The sequence below is a fragment of the Buceros rhinoceros genome, unplaced genomic scaffold (genome assembly GCF_000710305.1).
Source record: "Buceros rhinoceros silvestris isolate BGI_N320 unplaced genomic scaffold, ASM71030v1 scaffold31597, whole genome shotgun sequence".
Classification (NCBI taxonomy): Eukaryota; Metazoa; Chordata; class Aves; order Bucerotiformes; family Bucerotidae; genus Buceros; species Buceros rhinoceros.
Genome location: NW_010421001.1, coordinates 37,747 through 56,835, shown reverse-complemented (window position 1 = coordinate 56,835; position 19,089 = coordinate 37,747). Strand labels below are relative to the sequence as shown.

Genomic DNA, 19,089 nt, shown 5'->3' with positions numbered 1-19,089 from the left:
GCGGTGCTTACCATCATCCAGATATGCTTGGTCCAGATTCTGTTCCTGTTTAATAGTGACTCCAGCTGGTAACACTTCTTTTTGGTCACTAACTGGTGGTCCATTTTTGGCTGCTCGCTGACCTGAGGCTGTCTGCTGCTGAATCACGGTAGGATACGAACTCGGGCTTAATCTTTGTGCTTGACTGACCTGGGGCTGGCTGGATCTTGCAACATTGGATGTAAAATTTTCACAGCACATGATGTGCTGAAATTCTTGGTGACTTCCACACCTCAGCTGCTGGTTGGTCGGAGAATAGTGAATCACTGGAGAAGACTGTTGGTTGCCTGGAGAGTGGTGGAGCACTGCTGAAGTCTGGCCTGGAGATCCAGCATGCACCAGTACTGACCTATGGGCATCTGAAATAGCAACTGGTGTAGCCATCAAATTGGATTGCTGGTAGCCAAGTTGGCTCGGGCTAAGGCTCTTGCTCCTTTGGTATATTACAGCGGCTGGATTCTGCTGATGGTATCGAGAATCAGGAGAAGAAAGGCTTGAGCGCAACTGCTGGCAAGGAGCCATAGTGGCCACAAGACAGGAAGGGGATTCGGTGACCATTGTATGCTGTGAATAGTAAGGCTGTGTTACTGTTCCCAGACCACTGTGTACTGTATTGCAGATTAAGGCTGGATCATAGTCATCAATGGGCTCTGTTTTGATTGATGGTACTAGAACAAAGCATGCAAAGGACATTATTCGTTACAAGCTTATGAGAAACAGAGAGGTTTTCCTTGAAGTAACAAGAGACTTAAGCTGTTTACAAGATTTGCCTGTGAGAGCTCGTTCAATAAATCATGGCAGAGACTCTCTTAAGATCACTCTGTACTAAGAGGTTCTTGAAAATCTGTAATGAACTATTTAACCACAAAGTTCTAAAAACTGAAAAATTTATTACTTTAGCTCATATTTCAATTCATTTAAGGGTCATTCTGGAACATAAGCAAAATAAGAAGCCATAGACAGGTGTTTTGTGTAGTACTTCCATCTCAAAGCAAGACCCAATAAATAGAAATTCTATGACATAAATAGCTTCTCGTTTTTCTGTCAAACATTTAACTAGTGACCAAAGGCAGAGTTGAACTATTTTAGAGTTTTCTTTTCAGTTCCCTTGCTGCATGTAACTACCTCAGTACTGTGAGCTGAAGACCTCTGTGACACCATCATTTGAAGACCATGATTTGGTAAGAGTTGTCTGACTCTTGGTGTGGATAAATGATGGTCCTCTACAGACAAATTCTCATACTGCTAATGATTTTTTTGTCAAATCTTCACCAACACTCAGTGCAGAAATACCATACAATGGAAGCCATGTAATGGTCGTGCCACAGGGTTATTTTTTTGAAGTCTAAGGATTCCTTCTCTGAAGCGGTCTGTTTTAGGGATCGTTTTGAAATAGTACGTACTTCTCAATACTATTCCATAGCAGATCAATTTAGCAGCTATACAAAACCTTCACACTGGTGATAACCTACACAGTTCATAGATTCAGGGAGAGAACCAGAGATTTTCAGGCTGGAGGTGACCAAAATAAGAATCAGAATGAATGGTTTGCCTGTCCTTAGAAACAAGTCAAATCAAGACATCATTTTGAAGCTTGCATAAACTCTGGTACTGTTATTTTATGCTTTCTGGTTTCCACAAACACAATACTCTGATTTTCTCACAATATTTTTCTCCCGGCCAAAGCTGAGAAATTCTGGGAATCTCATTAGTAACTCTTTTGCATTTCTTGCGACATGGCTCATCAATTCCCAAGAGGAAGAACATCAGAAAAGCATTCCTATTTTTCTCAACCACCCTCATTCTGAAGAATACATATTGCTCTTCTTCCTCCGTACCAAGCCCTTGTTACTTTCCCAGATCTGATGTTATCTTACTGTTGCGCACATCAGCCGGGGAAGGCAATGCTCATGGTTTTCACAGGGTCACAACATATCACAGACTGCGTCTGCTCCCACTGAGACTGTTGGCAAACGTCCATCAAGTGAACGGGGAGCATCAGCCCACTGCCAAGATAAATGTCCCCTGGAATTTATGGCAAATTCCTGATCATAAATCACATGCATCCTTTGAACCAGTTATTGAGTGCTTAGCCACACTCTGCTGAATTAAATTAGTAAAATTTAGATCCTCAAATAATGGCGTGAAAACAACATAACAGAAAGTAAAATCTTGCTTATGAGAACTAGGCTGTAAGTTGCTCTGTCCTTGAGAATTACCTGGGTGATAGGTAAAATGCTGGGGCTGGCTTCTTTTTCTTTTCCCATTGATGACGTAGAAATTCACCTTCACAGCCGTGCGAATGTGCTTGTTACGGTACTCTGGTATTTCTACAAAAAGCATGCTCTGAAACCACAAAAGGTGACAGTGTAGAGTTAGTAACTGAGGTTGACCAGAGATTTTTGCATGCATCTCCCTTGTTAGGAGTCCAGCCATAACAGAAGAGAAATCTTCCTATTCATCCCTATAAAGAAGGGTATGAGAAAAAGAAAAGAAAAAAAGGACAAGTGGTGAAAGACTAGATTGTTGGTACTAGGAAGCTGGTTTTTATGTACTGTATCCTCTCTTGCAGTCGATGTTGTCCTGAACTTAGAGAGAGGAGTCTCAGCTACATCTAAAACAGACAGAATGGTCATTAATGGAGCAATGCTGCTTCATAAAGAATTACGTATTGCAGAATTCCCTCTTTTTATTAGAATAAACTTGATTATTCTATAGGCTTTTCACTTATACACGGCTGGATCCTGCTTCCATGGAAATTAACAGTGAGTCTCCCGGTCTCTTCCGCAAGGGCAGGCATGGCCCGTGGCAATGTAAGTGCCAGCTCCTAAATGCACTGAACAACTACAGTGAGGTCCCATTAAGCAAAGTGAACAAAGAGGCTCATTCCCTTGAAAAATCAATGTTCATTTTAAATACTATAGTACAAATCCTGCCCTGCAAAGTACAGAGTACCCAAGACTTCCATACAGGCGAAAGGAAGTCAGGATAGCCAGCATCCTGCAGAGGACCGGGCTGGCACAATAGAGTCTTCTGCCAGAACACAACATCCAGCAGTTATTCAATTTGCTGTGGGTAACTGCTAAATGAATAGATTCTTTTTGCAATACTTCTACTGCTGAAGCACTTGACATTTGTTCATCACAGCAGTAAGTTAGCTGCTCTTTCTGCTTTTGAGACACTCTTTGAAAACTACCCCTTGAATACAACTTGCTGTCTGAGAAGCCCAGGGAGAGGACATCCAGTGTTTCCCATACTTACAGGCTGGCTCTTATCTTTGTCCACTGTGGCCTCCATTTCCCAGATCTGCTGCCCATCTAGAAGAAGATCACGATATTAACCTCACTGTACTTTTTAAAATCATAAAGTTTGACTTTAAAAAAGGAGACAAATTAAGGGCATCAAGTTAGCAAAGCTCTCAAAACACACTTAACTTCAAGCACCTTCCCAGTCCTAACCAGAAGCAACAGCATTTAATTTAAGCATATCAATGAACACTTCTCTAACCAGGAAAAGCCTTACGTATATATTAAAATTAAATGTTTGTGTAGGAATTACCCAAACTGAAGGATGACATATTCAGCACAGGTGCAACATCTGCCTTTTACCAGACTTGATTTCAGCCAGCTTGACAGATGAGAGCATCAGCAGGTCAGCTAACTTGTTAATGGTCACATTTGGTCAGCAGCTTAGCTGAACTTTCTGCTCTTTTAAGCTAAGACCACATGGCTGCCCAACAGCGTGGCAAGCGGTGGAGTGGGTAAGGAGGAAGGACTAGTTAAAAACCCAGATCTCTTCGGGGGAGCATGGAGATGGAAGCAAGCAAACTGAACACTTCAGGGCTGGTTTTCAGAGGTGCTGCATAGTGAAACTGGCAGATGCTCTGAATTCTCACAGGAGCGTAGGTTTTTCTAGAAATAGTTCAGTGGGGTCAGATCATCACCATAATTGGGAAACCAGCTCTACAGAGTGCTTGTTTGCTGTTATGCATGTGCCCACTTACTATTTACACTCATTTCTTATACATGCGATATGAAATCTCAGCAGATGATATCTAGCAACACATCTCCCCTGATCAAGGAACACGCCCGGCATCGACAGTGGGTCAGTGCCTCACCACTGCAGACGGTGACGGAGTGCCACTGGCAGTCCTGAAGCTACTATGAAGCACCAAGTATTCACCGTACTCAGTGGAAAAGTGCCTCATTGCTTGTCCAACAGCCTCTGCATCTGCACCGCTGCAAGCCCTTCTGCTCTTAATTACATCCATATAGCTCATCTCCATTCTGAGCTACACAAAACTGTATTCATAGAGGAAAATAAAATTTGATGCCCTTGTACGGAATACCATCAAAGTAACCCCTGTGTTATAAGAGTGCATCAGGAGTGACAGCACATTTGTACACAGACTGGGTGCTTCATCTGGCTACAAATATTTCCTAAATTTACTGTCGCTCACAACTCCCAGAAACATCCTTCAGCAATGCCTTCCTTATTACTTTTTTGTTTTGTTTGTTTAGATTTTAATCTCTACCCCTTTGATTTTTATATTCTGCTGAGCCTTCTAGCCAGGCAATTTGCAAAAGAAAAATATGGATGGGAAAAAAATTGCCTCATACCTTTCTGAAAGCTTAATTTTAAAATGAATAGGGACACACATCCAAACGAACCGACGTGACTTGAAGTACTGCAGCTGCAAGGCTGATGTTTGCTTTAGGGAGGGGGAGGCGGCTCCAGGGCGCATTTCTGCGGGGTTCCCCAGACTGCACGCCCAGGTCTGGCAGGACAGGGGTGGAAGTCTCCTAAAAACAGTCCTTCTCACAGGACATTTTATTTTTCCCAATTCTTGGAAATTCTGCAAGAGCTGCTTTTGTCCTCTGTTATTTAAGTACTTCTGCTTCTGGCGAAAAGGGAAATGAAAGAGTATTTTTAAATGCATTTTGCATTTTTTCTGTTGTTTTCCTCTTTGTTCCCAGCTCTGCGCAGACAATGAGCTGACAGATGTGCTCAGCTCTCCGGGAAGCCTCTCCCTGAGAGAAACTCAAGCTGCTGCTTCATGGCGTGAGCATGGCTGCTCACCCCCGATCCTTCCCGCTGGGGATGTGAAGGCAACCGCGGAACAGCTGGAAGCTTGGCTCCATCCCTCAGTTACCTGTGAGGAAGAGCCCCACAGGGGGAGAGAGGGGAGAGAGCACTCGGGCCCTCCAATACCTCATGCCGCTACTGCCACAGCATTCTGGTGCAAGGAGAAAACGCTAAATCATTCTGACTCTCCTCTTTTTTCTTTAACTGTTTCATTTTCCCCCACGGTGAGTCACTTGTCTTTTCTACGCTCACCGGTGGATTAGTGCCGGACTGCTGGAGCGGAGGCAGCCTAAGCAAGCTGTGTGATTAGAGCCGACAGGCTCTTGCCCGATCTGCTCTTTAGCCCTCACGTCCCAGAGGACTGCTGTGCAGAGGCACGGAAACCACGTCTGTATTTAACAACAAGCATTCACTTTGGCCAGTGCTCTAGACTGACTGTTGCAGGTTAAATCTACACCCCTACTAACACAGCTGGCTCTTCACCATCGTTAAAATGGTAAACGATTTGGGAAAGGGGGAAGACAGCAAATACCAGGGATTTAACCCAGCAAATACCAAGTGCATTGTCTGATGACAAGGCAGTAAGTATTTAATAGGGGGCTATTCCTCTTCCAGATTATTTTTGCAAAAAGAAACCCTCATAGCATGTGTTAAGGAGCCTCCCTATGTCCCCCAAAAAACCTCAAAATATAACTTCTATAGTACTCTGAGGAAAAGAGGAGAAAAGGAAACAACAAAATGTCATAAAATAGGAGCTCTGATAGAGACACACACTGGGAACTGTCTAGGCAATGCAATATAAAGACGTCCTGACGAGGACAGCCAAGAGGGAGTATTTGACACTGGTTTTCCTCCAAGCAGAATGTTTTCATCTTAGTTTCTGTGCAGCTAAATTCAAACGGTCTGTGCAGATACAACTTCACAAACATCACGATGCACTAACTTCACAAAGAAGGTAAAAATAAAAAGGATTTGTCGATCCCAAATGCATAAAATCAAGGCGAAACGGGCCTCCAAGTCATGTGGCGTATTCACGAGGCCTGTGAAGCATCTGCAACCACAGTGATCGTGGATTTGATTTAGTAACTGAGCCACTGAAATTGCACTAAAAGCTAATGAAGCCAACTATAAAAATCAAACGATGTTTAGGCTGAGTCCAAAGTCTGCAGGGATTAAGAGTAAGAACAAGAATAAGCCCAACCAAACGAGAAATAGATGTGTTTGGGGTTATCATTCTAATGATGATAGATGCTTCTGTTTGGATACATTCATGCTCGTGGCAGCTAAACAGGTTTCTAACAAATCTGTCAGCAGCAGCAACCCCTGTTCTTTAAGCACCAAAGACCTGTTGAATACAACCACCCTGCAGCTCACTCCCTGACCTTTATGCATAAATATCATGATGCGGCTCCATCTGTCTCACTGCTTCAATTTTACAGTTGTGAATGTACAAACTTTAGCTTGAGGCAATCAATATTTGCCTTTCCTTTAACCCTTCTGGAGATGCGCATTATGGTGAGCTTTTGGCAGAAGGATGATGTGAATAAAATTAAAAATACAGCTACATTCAGAAATCTCTCTCTACTTTAATCTATCCTTTTTGCTGGTAATGAAAAGAAATCTTCTGATTATCAACACTCAGAGAGTGTGGAAAGCCAGAGGAATAAACTGACTCGATGAAATTTTGAACAGAGAAAACTTGCATCCCACTGTCAACACGTCATCTTTAGAATGTGCATAAATGAGAATTTTTCAGGAGGAAATTGAAGTGGGTGTTTGAAGAAAGTCATCAGCAAAAATGGAATTTTTCATAATACTGATATGACGGGAGAGCACAGCCGCAACACAAGCTGTGTCGCGCTCTGACACAGGGCACGCTGAAGCAGGCCCCCTTCTCCAGTACCAGCGCTGCCACCCAGGTGGTGCCTAACCACTGCAGACACATGTTGCTTTGAGCAAGAGGTTGCGTTCAATAACCTCCTGAGGTCCCTTCTGGCCATAATTACCCTGTAACTCTGTCTTGCCATAAATGGGACAAAAGACCGGTGCCCTCCCTGCTTGCAAACCAAGACTGAGCCCCAGCTTGACTAATAACTTAATCGAAAGTTTACAAGTATGGATAGCTGTTAGCGCTGGGTTGCCCTGACAGCGACGCGCAGCAGCCAGAACTCTGCAGGGGTGTCCCGGTACACGCGTGTATCACCCAGGAACTTGGTGCCAGGCCCACGTGTGTGGCGTGTCTCAAATTCTACCTCCGCGACGGGGTATTCAATCCTTGAAAAGGGCAGTAGTTCCACTAAAGATGATAAAATGTTTTTAGATTTAGACCCTGAGGTCTTACCAGTCATGGCTGCCTCGTGCAATATTTTCACTGTGTGTTGTGGTTCCCTGCTCATTTAATGGTTTGTCTTAGTTGGCAAGTCTTTAACACCACAGGTCAGTGAAATGTTCAGGAAATAGAGACTTTTGTGCTGCTGCAGGGCTATGAGACTTAGCATTAAACCCTGATGAGAGATCTGATTGTGTCAGCACTCTTCGGAGGAATGAATGAGTTGTTGGAAGAAAGTAATTCTACCCTCTGTAACTCAAACTGTGATCATACCAAAAGTCTTGCTTCAAACTTTGGGGAAAATCAAAATGTCAGTCTGCATTAGGAACGTTTTGGATGATTCTCTGCAGCCCCTTATAGGGCTTTTTTTAATTAGCCAATTAAAGGTTTTCTGAACCAGTTACAGCCTTTACACATTATTCACGATCCCTTACTCATGACTTTGGGGTCAGTAACTAGCAGAGAAACAAACTTACTGCTTTATTTGAACAAGCATGACTGATGGACTGAGAGGTTCAGGAAATTTTCTTTGCAGTTCTCTCCAGCTGAAGACTAAGTACACTATTGTGCCGACTCTGTCTGTGATTCTGTGCCTGCATGGGATTTTATGCCTGAAAATGTACATTGCTTTTCAGTCAAGCATTACGCAAATTGCTTAATGAACAACCTGTTACCTTTTTCACAGGCAGCAAACCCTGCTATTCCCCAAGGAAAGTGAGCCCAGTAGCTAGTGGGAGAGCTGCCCCGACTCCACTGCAGAGCTCCCCTCGGGCTTGCAGTGAATTGTCCGTATTCACTGTGTTCCTTGGAAGGGCGTCCAAAGAAGTGCAATGATTATCTCTGCCAAGCTTTCATCAGTAGGTGACAGGCATCTACTGGGAAACAGCAGAGATTTTTTAGAGCCACCCCAAGAACGAAGTAAACAACAATGAATGCTTTCCAGCAGAACAGACACCACTTTGGGCAGGTTCGGGGAACCTCACACAAAGTCTCCACGGCTCTTTTCAGGGATGAATTCTAATTTCAGATGGGAAGTTATTCTGCTCCGTATCAGTGCGAGGTTGCTCAGCAGCTGGTCCTAAGCAGCTGCCTCTTTCTAAGGTTTTACTTCAGAATAGCATAAATGAATTTACAACTCACAAAAGTAGAGCTATTGAATTTTTCACTGAGCTTGATTCCCATGGATTTCTTTTTCTTTATGAAGAAAGATTGCCCACCACAGTTAATGAAGCTCTGTTTATGATGAGCTGAGGCCAGCGCCTTCATTTCACTGAGGACATAAGTTTGAGTCACCAAGGCCAAAGATACAAGTCAAGGTCTGGGAGGTAAAAGGCCAATGGATTAGTCATCCACCATCCAGCCCAGCCCCAGATCTGACATTTTACACAGTGAGAACAAGTCCAGAGGAGATTTCTCCCCATCTATTGTTGAGGAATCCAATTCATGCTAAAATAAAACATAAACACAGTAGTTGAGTAGTGAAACAGCAGAGGCAGTCTGACATTCCAAAGCTCTTCCAAATGATTCCTTATGCCATTGCATCAAAATAGATTTGTTGGTTTTTTTAAGATTATGTGTGTGTTTGTGTGTCTCTGTGTGTGTATAAATAATTAAACAAAAGCTCCTCTCAAAATAAAACCACTGGGAACCTCCATGTAATAAAATGAGTCACACCAGGATGCGATGACTAAGTGGGAGAATAGGGAATTCCACTCCCCATGCCAGCTTTCTACATGATCAGTTTTCTGTCAACAGGTGATGGGAGCTTGTCTCTCCCCTTTTGTTTATGCCATGAATTATTATTTTTTAATATTCGCTTTAAACAATTAAGATTCAAAGCTGAATAATCAGGACCAGGCACACTTCCACCAGGCGCCCCCATAGTAAACAGTGAGCCAGGGAATCCAGGCCAGTAGTGGCTGCCTGTGTTAATAAGGATTTACCAGCTGTAAAATTCCAAAATCTTGTGTCATACAGGGAAACCTTCCAAAACACTGGATTCCACCCTGTCTCACTGAGTCTCTAACAGCTATGGCAACTCCGTTTCTGCAGCCACACTCTTTTGCATTTTTGTGTGTGTGATCCTTAGATTTTTTCCTGTTTTGCAGTGTTTTTCTGGGATCCCCAGTTTAACATCTGACAGTTGCCCCATGGGATTACAAGAACACCTGGGGCAGGCAGCACATTCCAGCCAGGAGGTAAACCTGTGGGCAGAAAGGTTTGCTGTTTTCAGCAGCTACTATAGGAAGGAAAAGCAAAGGTGTCCCATTTACCCTGAAACTTTCTAATTTGCACAGCAAAAAAAGGACAATCTGTAACCCTCCTGATTAATACTTGTAACTCGTCGCTGCTCCTAAACGGTGACATTTACTGAGGCACCTTCCTCTTTTGCTTAGAAAGAACAAAACAGAAAACTCAAAGAGAACAAGCCCTCCCTGATCCCTCGCAGTTCTGACACCGTTTTGCAGAGAGCAGTCCCTGCACCCCGCCTCGCTGCCGCCTTGCTTTGGTGCAAGGCACGAGGAGGGGAGGCTAACCTGGAAGGTGATCGCCTCTAGCTAATGCAAAAATCAGGTGGGCCTCCCGACAGAGACATCTGTAATTTATTCCCCTGGTTCATCCCATCACTCAGCACGTTTAAAGAGGAGAAGATATGCTTCCAGCTTTAAATGCTGGACTCTGGCCACTGACTGTGTGGAGCAGAGAAAACGCTCTTTCTAAACTATCAAGAAAAGAGCAAGATAGCAAATTTACTTCATATAACCCCCTGTAGAACCTCAATGTTCCAAACAAATTTAATTACAATGCAGTTTTGCTAAATCTATAACTATTCCCAGATATTTTTGCTTTTTTCCTCATCTCTCCCATTAAAAAAACCAAACAAACAATAGTTTGGGTTCTTTTCCCCAGATGCTGAGCTTTTATCTCAGGATAAGGTGCCTTCAAAACCTACATTTTAAGGCACGTTCAGCAGTGTCTGTCACGGAGTTATGATCCTAGTTCTAAGCTATGTCCCTTTCCTCTCAATTCTCCATAACCTAAGTTCTCCATTTCAGTTGATTAATTCAGTGAGAGAACTAGAGCTTGGAGCTTGCATTAAATATTTAAAGTTGTTTACTGGGGTCAAATAGCAGACATCTCTTTTAGATGGATCTGGGGGAAAATTGTAAGTTTTTTAAAGGTTTTTTGGTGTCTTTTTTATCTTTAATTTGCCTGAGAAAATTGCATCATTAATTTTGCATCATTAAGTTCAAAGAAATAACTGTTGAAAATAGTTTGCTATTTTTTGCATTCCCCAGGAGTTTTTTGATCATTCATGAAACTGTCAGACTAGTTCCCTGTTTGGGACATGGTGAGAAATTTCAGACTTGACACAACAGAAAAGAGGAACATTGCTGTAGGCAGTCTTATTTTCATATTTCCCACAAAAGACAATGATCCTCAGCCCTGGATCCTCACTACCATCAAAGCCAAGACACAAGCCACCTTCTAGTCACATTACACGCACCATAACGCCATCCCACCACAGGTCCCACAGTGAATTGTCCTGGCCAGAAGACTGTTCCGCGTTTCCAGCCGTTTGGCTGATTTTGAGCAGATATGGATCAGCTTATACAATTACAATATATATGAGCTGTAAAAGGCGTTTATTGCATAAAAGAACACTTGCAATAGTGGCTTTACTTAGGATACAACGTCAGTGAGTAACTGCCTTGGGATTCATGGGTCTGGGGCAACAGTTCCTGCAGACTCAGCCTCCCCAGGAGCTTCGGCTCAAGGTAAAACATCACTCCTTCTACCCCTTGCTTGTCAAGGCTGCTCCTCTCTTCCCATTGTCGCCTGGCAGTGTATAGCTGATTCCAGAACTGATTCCAGAAGACTCCCACACCCCACTAGCAAGCGATTTACCCCATTTCACTGAAGTCTGGCTGCTTTTCATAAGCAAGTCCCACGCTCAAACACCCAGAAGTATTGAGTTCTTGCTGCAGCTGCAGGCCAGAAGGGAGTGATGTAAGAAACTATAAACTCTTAATTTTCTGCATTTTTAAAAACCTATTGTGCATTTTAACTATATCTAGATATACGTTTAACAAACAATCACTATCGCCAGCTCTAAGTTGTGAATATAAAGCCCTTCTAGGAGCTGTGATTTCCTTTTAACTTTTGCAGCGAGAGGTACAGGAAGATTGATAGCATCACTGGGTCCAATTTATTATGCTTTATAGAGACTTTTTCTAGAGAGTGGAAATTTCAAAACTAGAAAGCACTGTTGTGATGGAGCAGGAATTCTGAACGGTGCAAGTATGAGAGCAAAATCACCCTAAAGCCTGCTTGTTTGCTTCTAAAAGTGACAGTAACATGTTTTGAAGAAATTGATTTATTTGCCCCGAGTTAAAATAAAGCACAACTGCAATGAGATGTATGGAAGTAATGGAAATCAGAGAGACACCGCGAAGTAGCACAGCTATCATCGGAACAGTTGTTAACATTACTGTTATTCCGGTGACAGGCAATCCACTGCAAGGGGTGTAGATGAATATACTGGGATAAAGCAGGTACGGAGGATGGGCACAGGCAGGATGCCTGATGCACACCTCAAGCAACGTGATACCGTTCCTGCTGTGTGTGAAGGTGTGAATGCTACTGCTGTACCTGAAGCAACAAACTCTGAGAATCATAATTCAGGTATTTTCGCAAAGCCACCCAGTATGGTAAAGGGGATACAGGATGGAGCCAGAGGAGGTACAAGATAGAACAAGACAGAGGGAAGAAGAAAGGCTTGTGGGTCTTGGCAGTGGACACCAGCACAGGCTCTGTGTTTGGTTTTGGGGCATGGAGGCAAGTGTCTCCATTCAGATGCAGCACTTTGGGCGTTGTGCAGATGAAAGCCTCAACTCGCCACCAACACACTGAACACAATGGTCCTGAAGCTGCCCTGAGCTCTCCTGAAACCAGCAGACAGACACTGAACTGTGTTCAAGCGCACCTGCTCTAACTACTGGTGTCCTGAAGAACCCACTGTCACAAAAATATCACTGATGTGACAGACATGCAAAAACCCAAGGGAAAAAGAAACCAGAACTCCATTACTTGAATCTAGAGCTGGAAAGATTTGTTTTTGTCAAACGGACTTTGAGAGTCCATACTTCAGAGTGCTTGGCAACTGCATCAGTTCAAAGGGCAGAAAGAGCACCACCTCCTCTCTTCACATTGCACAGACGAATTGAAAGATTCATGGTGGATCCACTCCAAAGATATACACTTTCTGTTTGGGTTGTTCCTCCACCACCCACATTGTACTAGCAGTGATTCATGATGTCCATGTGGCCACCATAAGAGTTTGGCAGGGGAAAGCACAGTCCATTTGCACTTTTCTCCCAGGGAAACATGAAGCTCCTCTATCACTCACAGCAAAGCAGCAGTAACCAGTACACAAATGGGAGTAAACACAAAACAACCAACATCTGACTTGCAAATTATTACATGACAATTAAAACAAATAAAAGGGGGAATTCCAAACCTATTCTTTTTTTAGCTGCATTGGAAGATTTGGGCCCCAACCAAACACTAACAAGCTTGACCTTTAGCATATTCCAAATCCTTGACAGTCGTAAGACTGCTTTTCAAGCTCTCTCTTCCAGATCAAAATTAAAAGAATACAAGCACTTCAAAAATTTCTATCTATACAATCCAACCTAGGTGCTTTCCCTGACCTATTTTTATTTACCTGGGCTCAGTTATGTGTTTCTGAATTCAGATCTCGAAACTTCTTCAGCCAAACTCTGCTTTTGTGCTGGACGGACCGTATCAAATACATGAGTTCCCCTGGCTTACAGCAGCTACAGATTACAACCTATCACCAGGAAGAGGTAACCTTAAAAAGAACTCAAAACTATAATGCTTGCATGTTGATCAACTTTATCATTAAGAAAAGTAACACCATTTATGCATCAGCATTTCAAACACGACTACCTTCTCCCCTTGCTCACACAGAGCTCCAGCCCCTGCAGTTCGCCTTCCGCTGCCATTTCCTGTCACAAGCCTAAAATAAGAGACTTTTACAGACTTCTCACCGGCGAGCTCATTGCAATGGTTTGTAGTTCATGTCATATAAGGCAGTTATTTTCATAATGATACCCCAGCATAATTTGGGGAATACTCTTTATTTTCCAGGTATTTCTAGTGGGAAAAATATGTGTCTGTAATGCTGTGCCACAGAGAAATAAAATCTGTTCATTATGGTTCTTAGAAGCACGTTGTGTTTTGGTCACAAATATGAACAGTTCTACGTTTCTCTGTGTGGCTAGTAATGAGTGAAGAACTGCCTACAAAACCCAGCGAAAATGGAAATCGGTTTTGAGTGTCTGAGGAACAAAACCTCACTTACAATTGTGAGCCCCTAAAGCAGCTTCCTCTGTTTTGTAAGGCACACCGACTGCCGCCTCCCTGCAGACACCGATCCAGGCCCACACTCAAGGCGCACCCAGACTCTGGAGTCTGTGAAACGATTACCAGGAGAATATCTCACTGCACAAAGATTCCTGGGGAGAAAAGGGCCTTGCTACTCTCATCTTAAACACTGGACAAACAAGCCAAGACAAGAAGCTCTTCTGGCACACCAAAAGCCATAGACGGTTATCCACGCTACTGCTCTCACCCTTGTCATTACTAGCAGAGCTGAAATTGGTGGCGAAAGTGGGAAATCAAATACCACTTGCTAGCACAGACAAGGCTTGTGACTGTTAAAACGAAACTCTAAGAAAACCATGTTTCCCCCGCGAGCTTGGTGCATCTTCCTGCCTTCACAAAGGTGAGATTCTTTCACAGGCTCCCCGGGGCAGCATCGTGCTTTGGAAGAGGGCGAAACAATGACAGGGTCACGCCAGTGATGCACTCTCCACCCACTCACATGTTTATTGTGGCTTACTTTGCTCCTGAGCAGCTTATCTGCACTTTTTGCAAGGTGCTGCGCAATCGGATCTGCAGCGAGCGAGCTCTCCGAGGCGAGCAGAGGATCCACCTCCTCCTTCCACCCAGTGACATTTCTAGTTGATAAATGAGGCGGCAGAAATAGCCCTTTGTTCACGCAACCTAATACATGGACGACTAAGCATCAACACAGCAATGATAATTAAAGTTGTCTACAGTTTATAAAGAGGGAAGCTGAAAGTCACAGGTACGTAAGATCCTAATTTTCAGGCAAGCTTGGACACTCATTAACCTCTGGCAGCCCAAGCACAAAGGCTTAATTCTCAACCTGCTGCAGTCAGAGAGAGTCTGATCAGCTCCTACATGATTTGTATATCCAGCTCAGCTCCTGAACCTTCCTCAACTTAAGACACACCTATTAGAGAAAGTGATGTTCACTTAAAAGCACTTCAAGGCATATCTGTAAGAGGTATCGCTACATTGTAGAACAGTGCATGGATACACAGCAAACAAGCTCACCTTCAGCAGAGCCCCCAGATAACTCACTGCAAACTACGTAAGACTTCCAATTCAGACCAAAGATCTGACTGTGGGCCTGCCATCCTCTAAATTCCCTCTCTGCCAATCTTTATTCAAAGTCCAGCAGACTGAGACTGCCTGCAGAGGCCAAGGGGCAGGGGGGAAGGCACGATACGGAACACCGGCATGCAAATCCCTGCTCCAGACTGGGCACTGCCGCTGGGATAAGTCATGCCTCTCCACTACCAACAGGTAAAACAAAGAAAGAAAAAAAAAATAAAAAGGAGTTTCCCTAGCAGTGAAGAAAAGCTTTAGATTTAGTGTGGAAATGTTGTTGTTCTTTTCACTTTCTAACATCTATTCCAGCCAGAGCCTTCTCTGCTCTTGTATGGAAATAGGGGCAAGGCGGTTTGGATGTTTCCTCGACATGGCATTAAGAGCTACCTCCTTTTAGTGTATCATCTCCTTTAGTTACTGCACTCTTGGGACAGGTAACGTCGCAGGCTGCCAAGCATGTTCCCCTGCACCTTCACGATTCACTGACATCGACGGAACAGCGGCAGCACAGTGGGAAGGAATTAATACACGGGCTCAAAAGGAAATACGGGGTGGGGTGCCAATAAAACTGCTCTGACTGCACAGGCTCCCCGGAACCTTCACAGTTCAGAGGCCCAGAGCCTTTCATTCTTGCAGTGAAGTAGCATGGCTTGCTGGTGGTGTGGGAAGAAACTGAGACCCACAGCACGCTTATTTTTCTCCCGTTTCACCAGCTAATGCCCAGATACATTAATTTTTGGCTCAATTCTTACTTTTTGCCAAAGGCATTACCCCATAAATCATACATATGCAGTTCACTTGGGTGATGCAATTTCTTAAATCCCTTGCAAGTCACTGGATATGTTGTTTAAGCTGCCTCTACCTTAGTGTACTGACAGAAAACCTAGGAGCAACCTGTTTTCTTAAAAGCACAAAGCAAACACAAAGTTTACACAAAATAGACCGATGCCTTTTGATATTGCATAGTCCTTTGTCTCACTGAAATAACAGGAGTAAAGGACAGCAGAGTCTGGCCCTTCATAATTGCAAAACGCTTTTTTGATCCCTGGTCCTTGTTATTCTCCTTGCCAAGCGCAGTATTTAGAACACAAAAATCATGTCTAGTGAAGGGTAAGTTAAATGAGTTGAGGCCATTTACAACGAAACAAGTGTCCCCTTGCAAAAGGCTTAGAACAATCCAATAAAATACACATACGGCTTCGTGAGGTGAGATGAAATGCCTGCATGTGCACGGTGTTAGAAAAGAAACAATTCAGCTCTGAAAAAACAGGTAACTAACTACAGCAGAATGCGTTTGTTTGCATTTTCTCCTGTAAACAAGAAAACCCAGATTTCTGCTGCCCACCTTAACCATTAGATCATGCTAAGGAAGTGTTCTGAGGACAGGTATTCTTCCAGTTAGGCATCAAGAGTCTATTCTAGCATGTCATTATGAAAACACAATACAGAGGGCTCAGGAAAGGCTGTAGAGGTGATGCTAGGCAACTAAATAACTTTTTAAATAAATACTCCTATTCCTATTATTTATTTATATTCATCCAACAGCAAGCAGGGCTTGGGACCATCTTGCACTGGCTCTGTGCAAGACAAGCAACTGAGCAGACAAGATGAAAAGAGACAGAATCTACAACCTGCCACTCATTCCCCCTTCATGGCTGCTCAAGAGCTAGCAAGATTACCTGGAAACTCTGCTGCTTTAAAACAGATTCTGCCAGTTTTACTGGAAAAAAAGTAGCACTGGGGTGTAACAGAGGTCTTTTCTCTTTGAGCGGAAACTGATTTGTTTCGCTACAGTCTGAGTCTATATAAAAATATCTTAAAAATATGGAATATATGTGTCTCAGTATGTCTATAAAAATAATTTCACTTTGATATAAAAATACACGTTATGCATATTTCCCCTCACAGACATCTAAACAGAAGAAAACAAAATCTTTGCCTGCAGTTCACATCAATAAAAATAAGTTCATTTCATTTTAATTATGATTTTTACCCTAGCATTCACTAAACATGAGGCTGAACAAGCATAGAACAACACCTAATGGTCATCCCATTTCTTTGATAACACTGGGATTACTTACATGACTTTGAACAGTATTACTCACTTGAGTAGAGTTACTCACAAGCACAAAACTTAGGATGAGACCATGAAACACAACAGCACTACAGATCTACCTTATCCCATCAAGGAAATGAGAAACAAACGGCCTTACCTGCTGTTTTTTCCATAAACACCACCTTGGACTCTGGTGTGAAGTTTTGTCCAGTCAGGATCATCTGTTGTCCTCCATAAACCAGGCAGCTATCAATGTCTTGTCTTTCAACCATTGGAAGTTCATGAGCAGACCTTTGGGCTGTGGACAAATTGCAGACATGAATGAAACCAACTCTGTTTTACCAGGACTTTCCAAATCTTCCCAGAACTGTCCACAGATCGATCTTGTCATCGTTACCATCCATTGCCTGCCAAAGCAGCTTCTCCAGGGTGCTAAATTTAGGTTTGAGAGGGAAAAATAAACTTACTCAAGGCATTTTATTTGGAAACATTCAGGAGCTGGCTGCAGCGTTTCAGCTGTGCTGGCCTTACTCCTTGTCCTTGAGAAAGGACAGCTTGGATGAATGAGCTGGAACTTGCCCATGTCTGTTTCCAAATAAATGGCCAAATTTTCAAGTGCAGGCACACTACAGCCCTGGAGCCCAAAAATTCCACCTGCAGAGAGGATTCCACTGAATAACACTGAATTCCTTCAGAAAAAAAAATAAAAATAACCCTCTTCTACAAAAGCCCACTGGCTCCTACAGCACAGGGACTACCCTGGGCCTGGAACAGTACGTTTGCCAACAAAAGCATCGTCTCCATGTGCGGGCACCAAGCCTTGTGCACGTGGCAAGAGGGGCAATCACAAAGCCGCCTCTGCCAGCAGGAGGGGTCACACCAGGACTGCTGCAGCCCGGGCTTTTTGCAAGCCCGTTTTGCAGAGGCCTGAACATCTGAGGAGCAGAGCCCTGTGCAGCAGACTGAGTTTGATTATAAAAGGCAAGGAAAGAAACGTTAGGGTGGAATCCAGATGGGCATGTACACGATCAAGGATTTCTAAGGTCTTTAGTGTTCTTGGCCACAAACTTGGAGCGTGACTTTGGCAACTTCTTGTCTCTTTCCCCAGCCAGAAAAACAGAACAGCACCATCTCTCCTCCTACTTTCCTCTCATCCCATTAAAACAGCCATTTGCACGGTCAGAAAAGCTTCGGAGAATCCTGGTCACCACTCCCGCAAGCCCATTCCAACTATCTGCTAACAAGCGGCAGGAGCTGAAGAAAGCGAAGATGCAAGAATTGTTCCCTAACAGCTGGAAAACATCATGAGCTTCCCCGAGACCAGACCAGGTGGGCAGCACTTTGGGTCCGAACTGTGAGTTCATGACCTGCACTCAAATTCCTCCAGATTCATCCACCTCAACTGGAAAGGCCTCTAGAGGATGTCGATCATTTATTTAACAGCTGCCTTGGCTGGATTTTAACTTTCTCTGACAAAGAGTCTGCTCCCAAGAAACCCTGAGCGCTTGTGCCTTCCCTTCATTGAACACCGCTGGCTGCTGAGCCAAAAATCAGGAAACGTTACGCTGTGTGTTGAGTGCTGACCCTCCACTTGCACAGGCAAGGCTGGGCTTTCTGTGACCTGGTTCCGGCACCCTTTCACTGCTGTACGGCCTTCAGAAAGCCAAAAACCCAACAGCTCTTGGCCAGGGTGAGAGCTGTACAAATTCTCTCACCACATGAAGAAAATGCTAGAATATTTGGTGGGAAAACACAAGCATTAAGCATTTCAGACAGTCCTCTGTAGAAGGAGGGAGCAACTTTTCTAGCAAGGACAAGCTCGGCTGAACCCTTGTTGCCTGCCATGACTCAGAATTTTTGCTCTTGTTAAAAATATAGATTATTCAATATTTATAACTTTCTTGTGCTGCCTGAGAGGTATTTTTTAAAATCTATTTAAAACAACCTTATGACTCATTGTTCCCTTCAAATATATAACAACAGCTGGGCTAAGATACTGCCAATTAAGAATATATATTCAGATCATTTTCACAGAAGCTGCTAATTTCTTTCACGTGACTGTATGATTAATTCC

The 19,089-nt window shown here is 43.5% G+C and overlaps 1 protein-coding gene across 1 annotated transcript in view; it reads right to left on the bottom strand.

Moving 5' to 3' along the window:
- Positions 1–19,089, bottom strand: part of NFATC2 (nuclear factor of activated T-cells, cytoplasmic, calcineurin-dependent 2) — a gene marked incomplete at its 3' end in the record, with an annotated part of 48,722 nt that overhangs the window by 905 nt on the left and 28,728 nt on the right. Inside the window, exons 6-10 of the mRNA XM_010139514.1 lie at positions 17,173–17,313; positions 3,301–3,356; positions 2,259–2,385; positions 1,173–1,178; positions 12–707 (exon numbers count right to left, since the gene is read on the bottom strand). Of these exons, the coding sequence (XP_010137816.1) occupies positions 12–707; positions 1,173–1,178; positions 2,259–2,385; positions 3,301–3,356; positions 17,173–17,313 (1,026 nt within the window). The remainder of the gene's footprint in view (positions 1–11; positions 708–1,172; positions 1,179–2,258; positions 2,386–3,300; positions 3,357–17,172; positions 17,314–19,089) is intronic.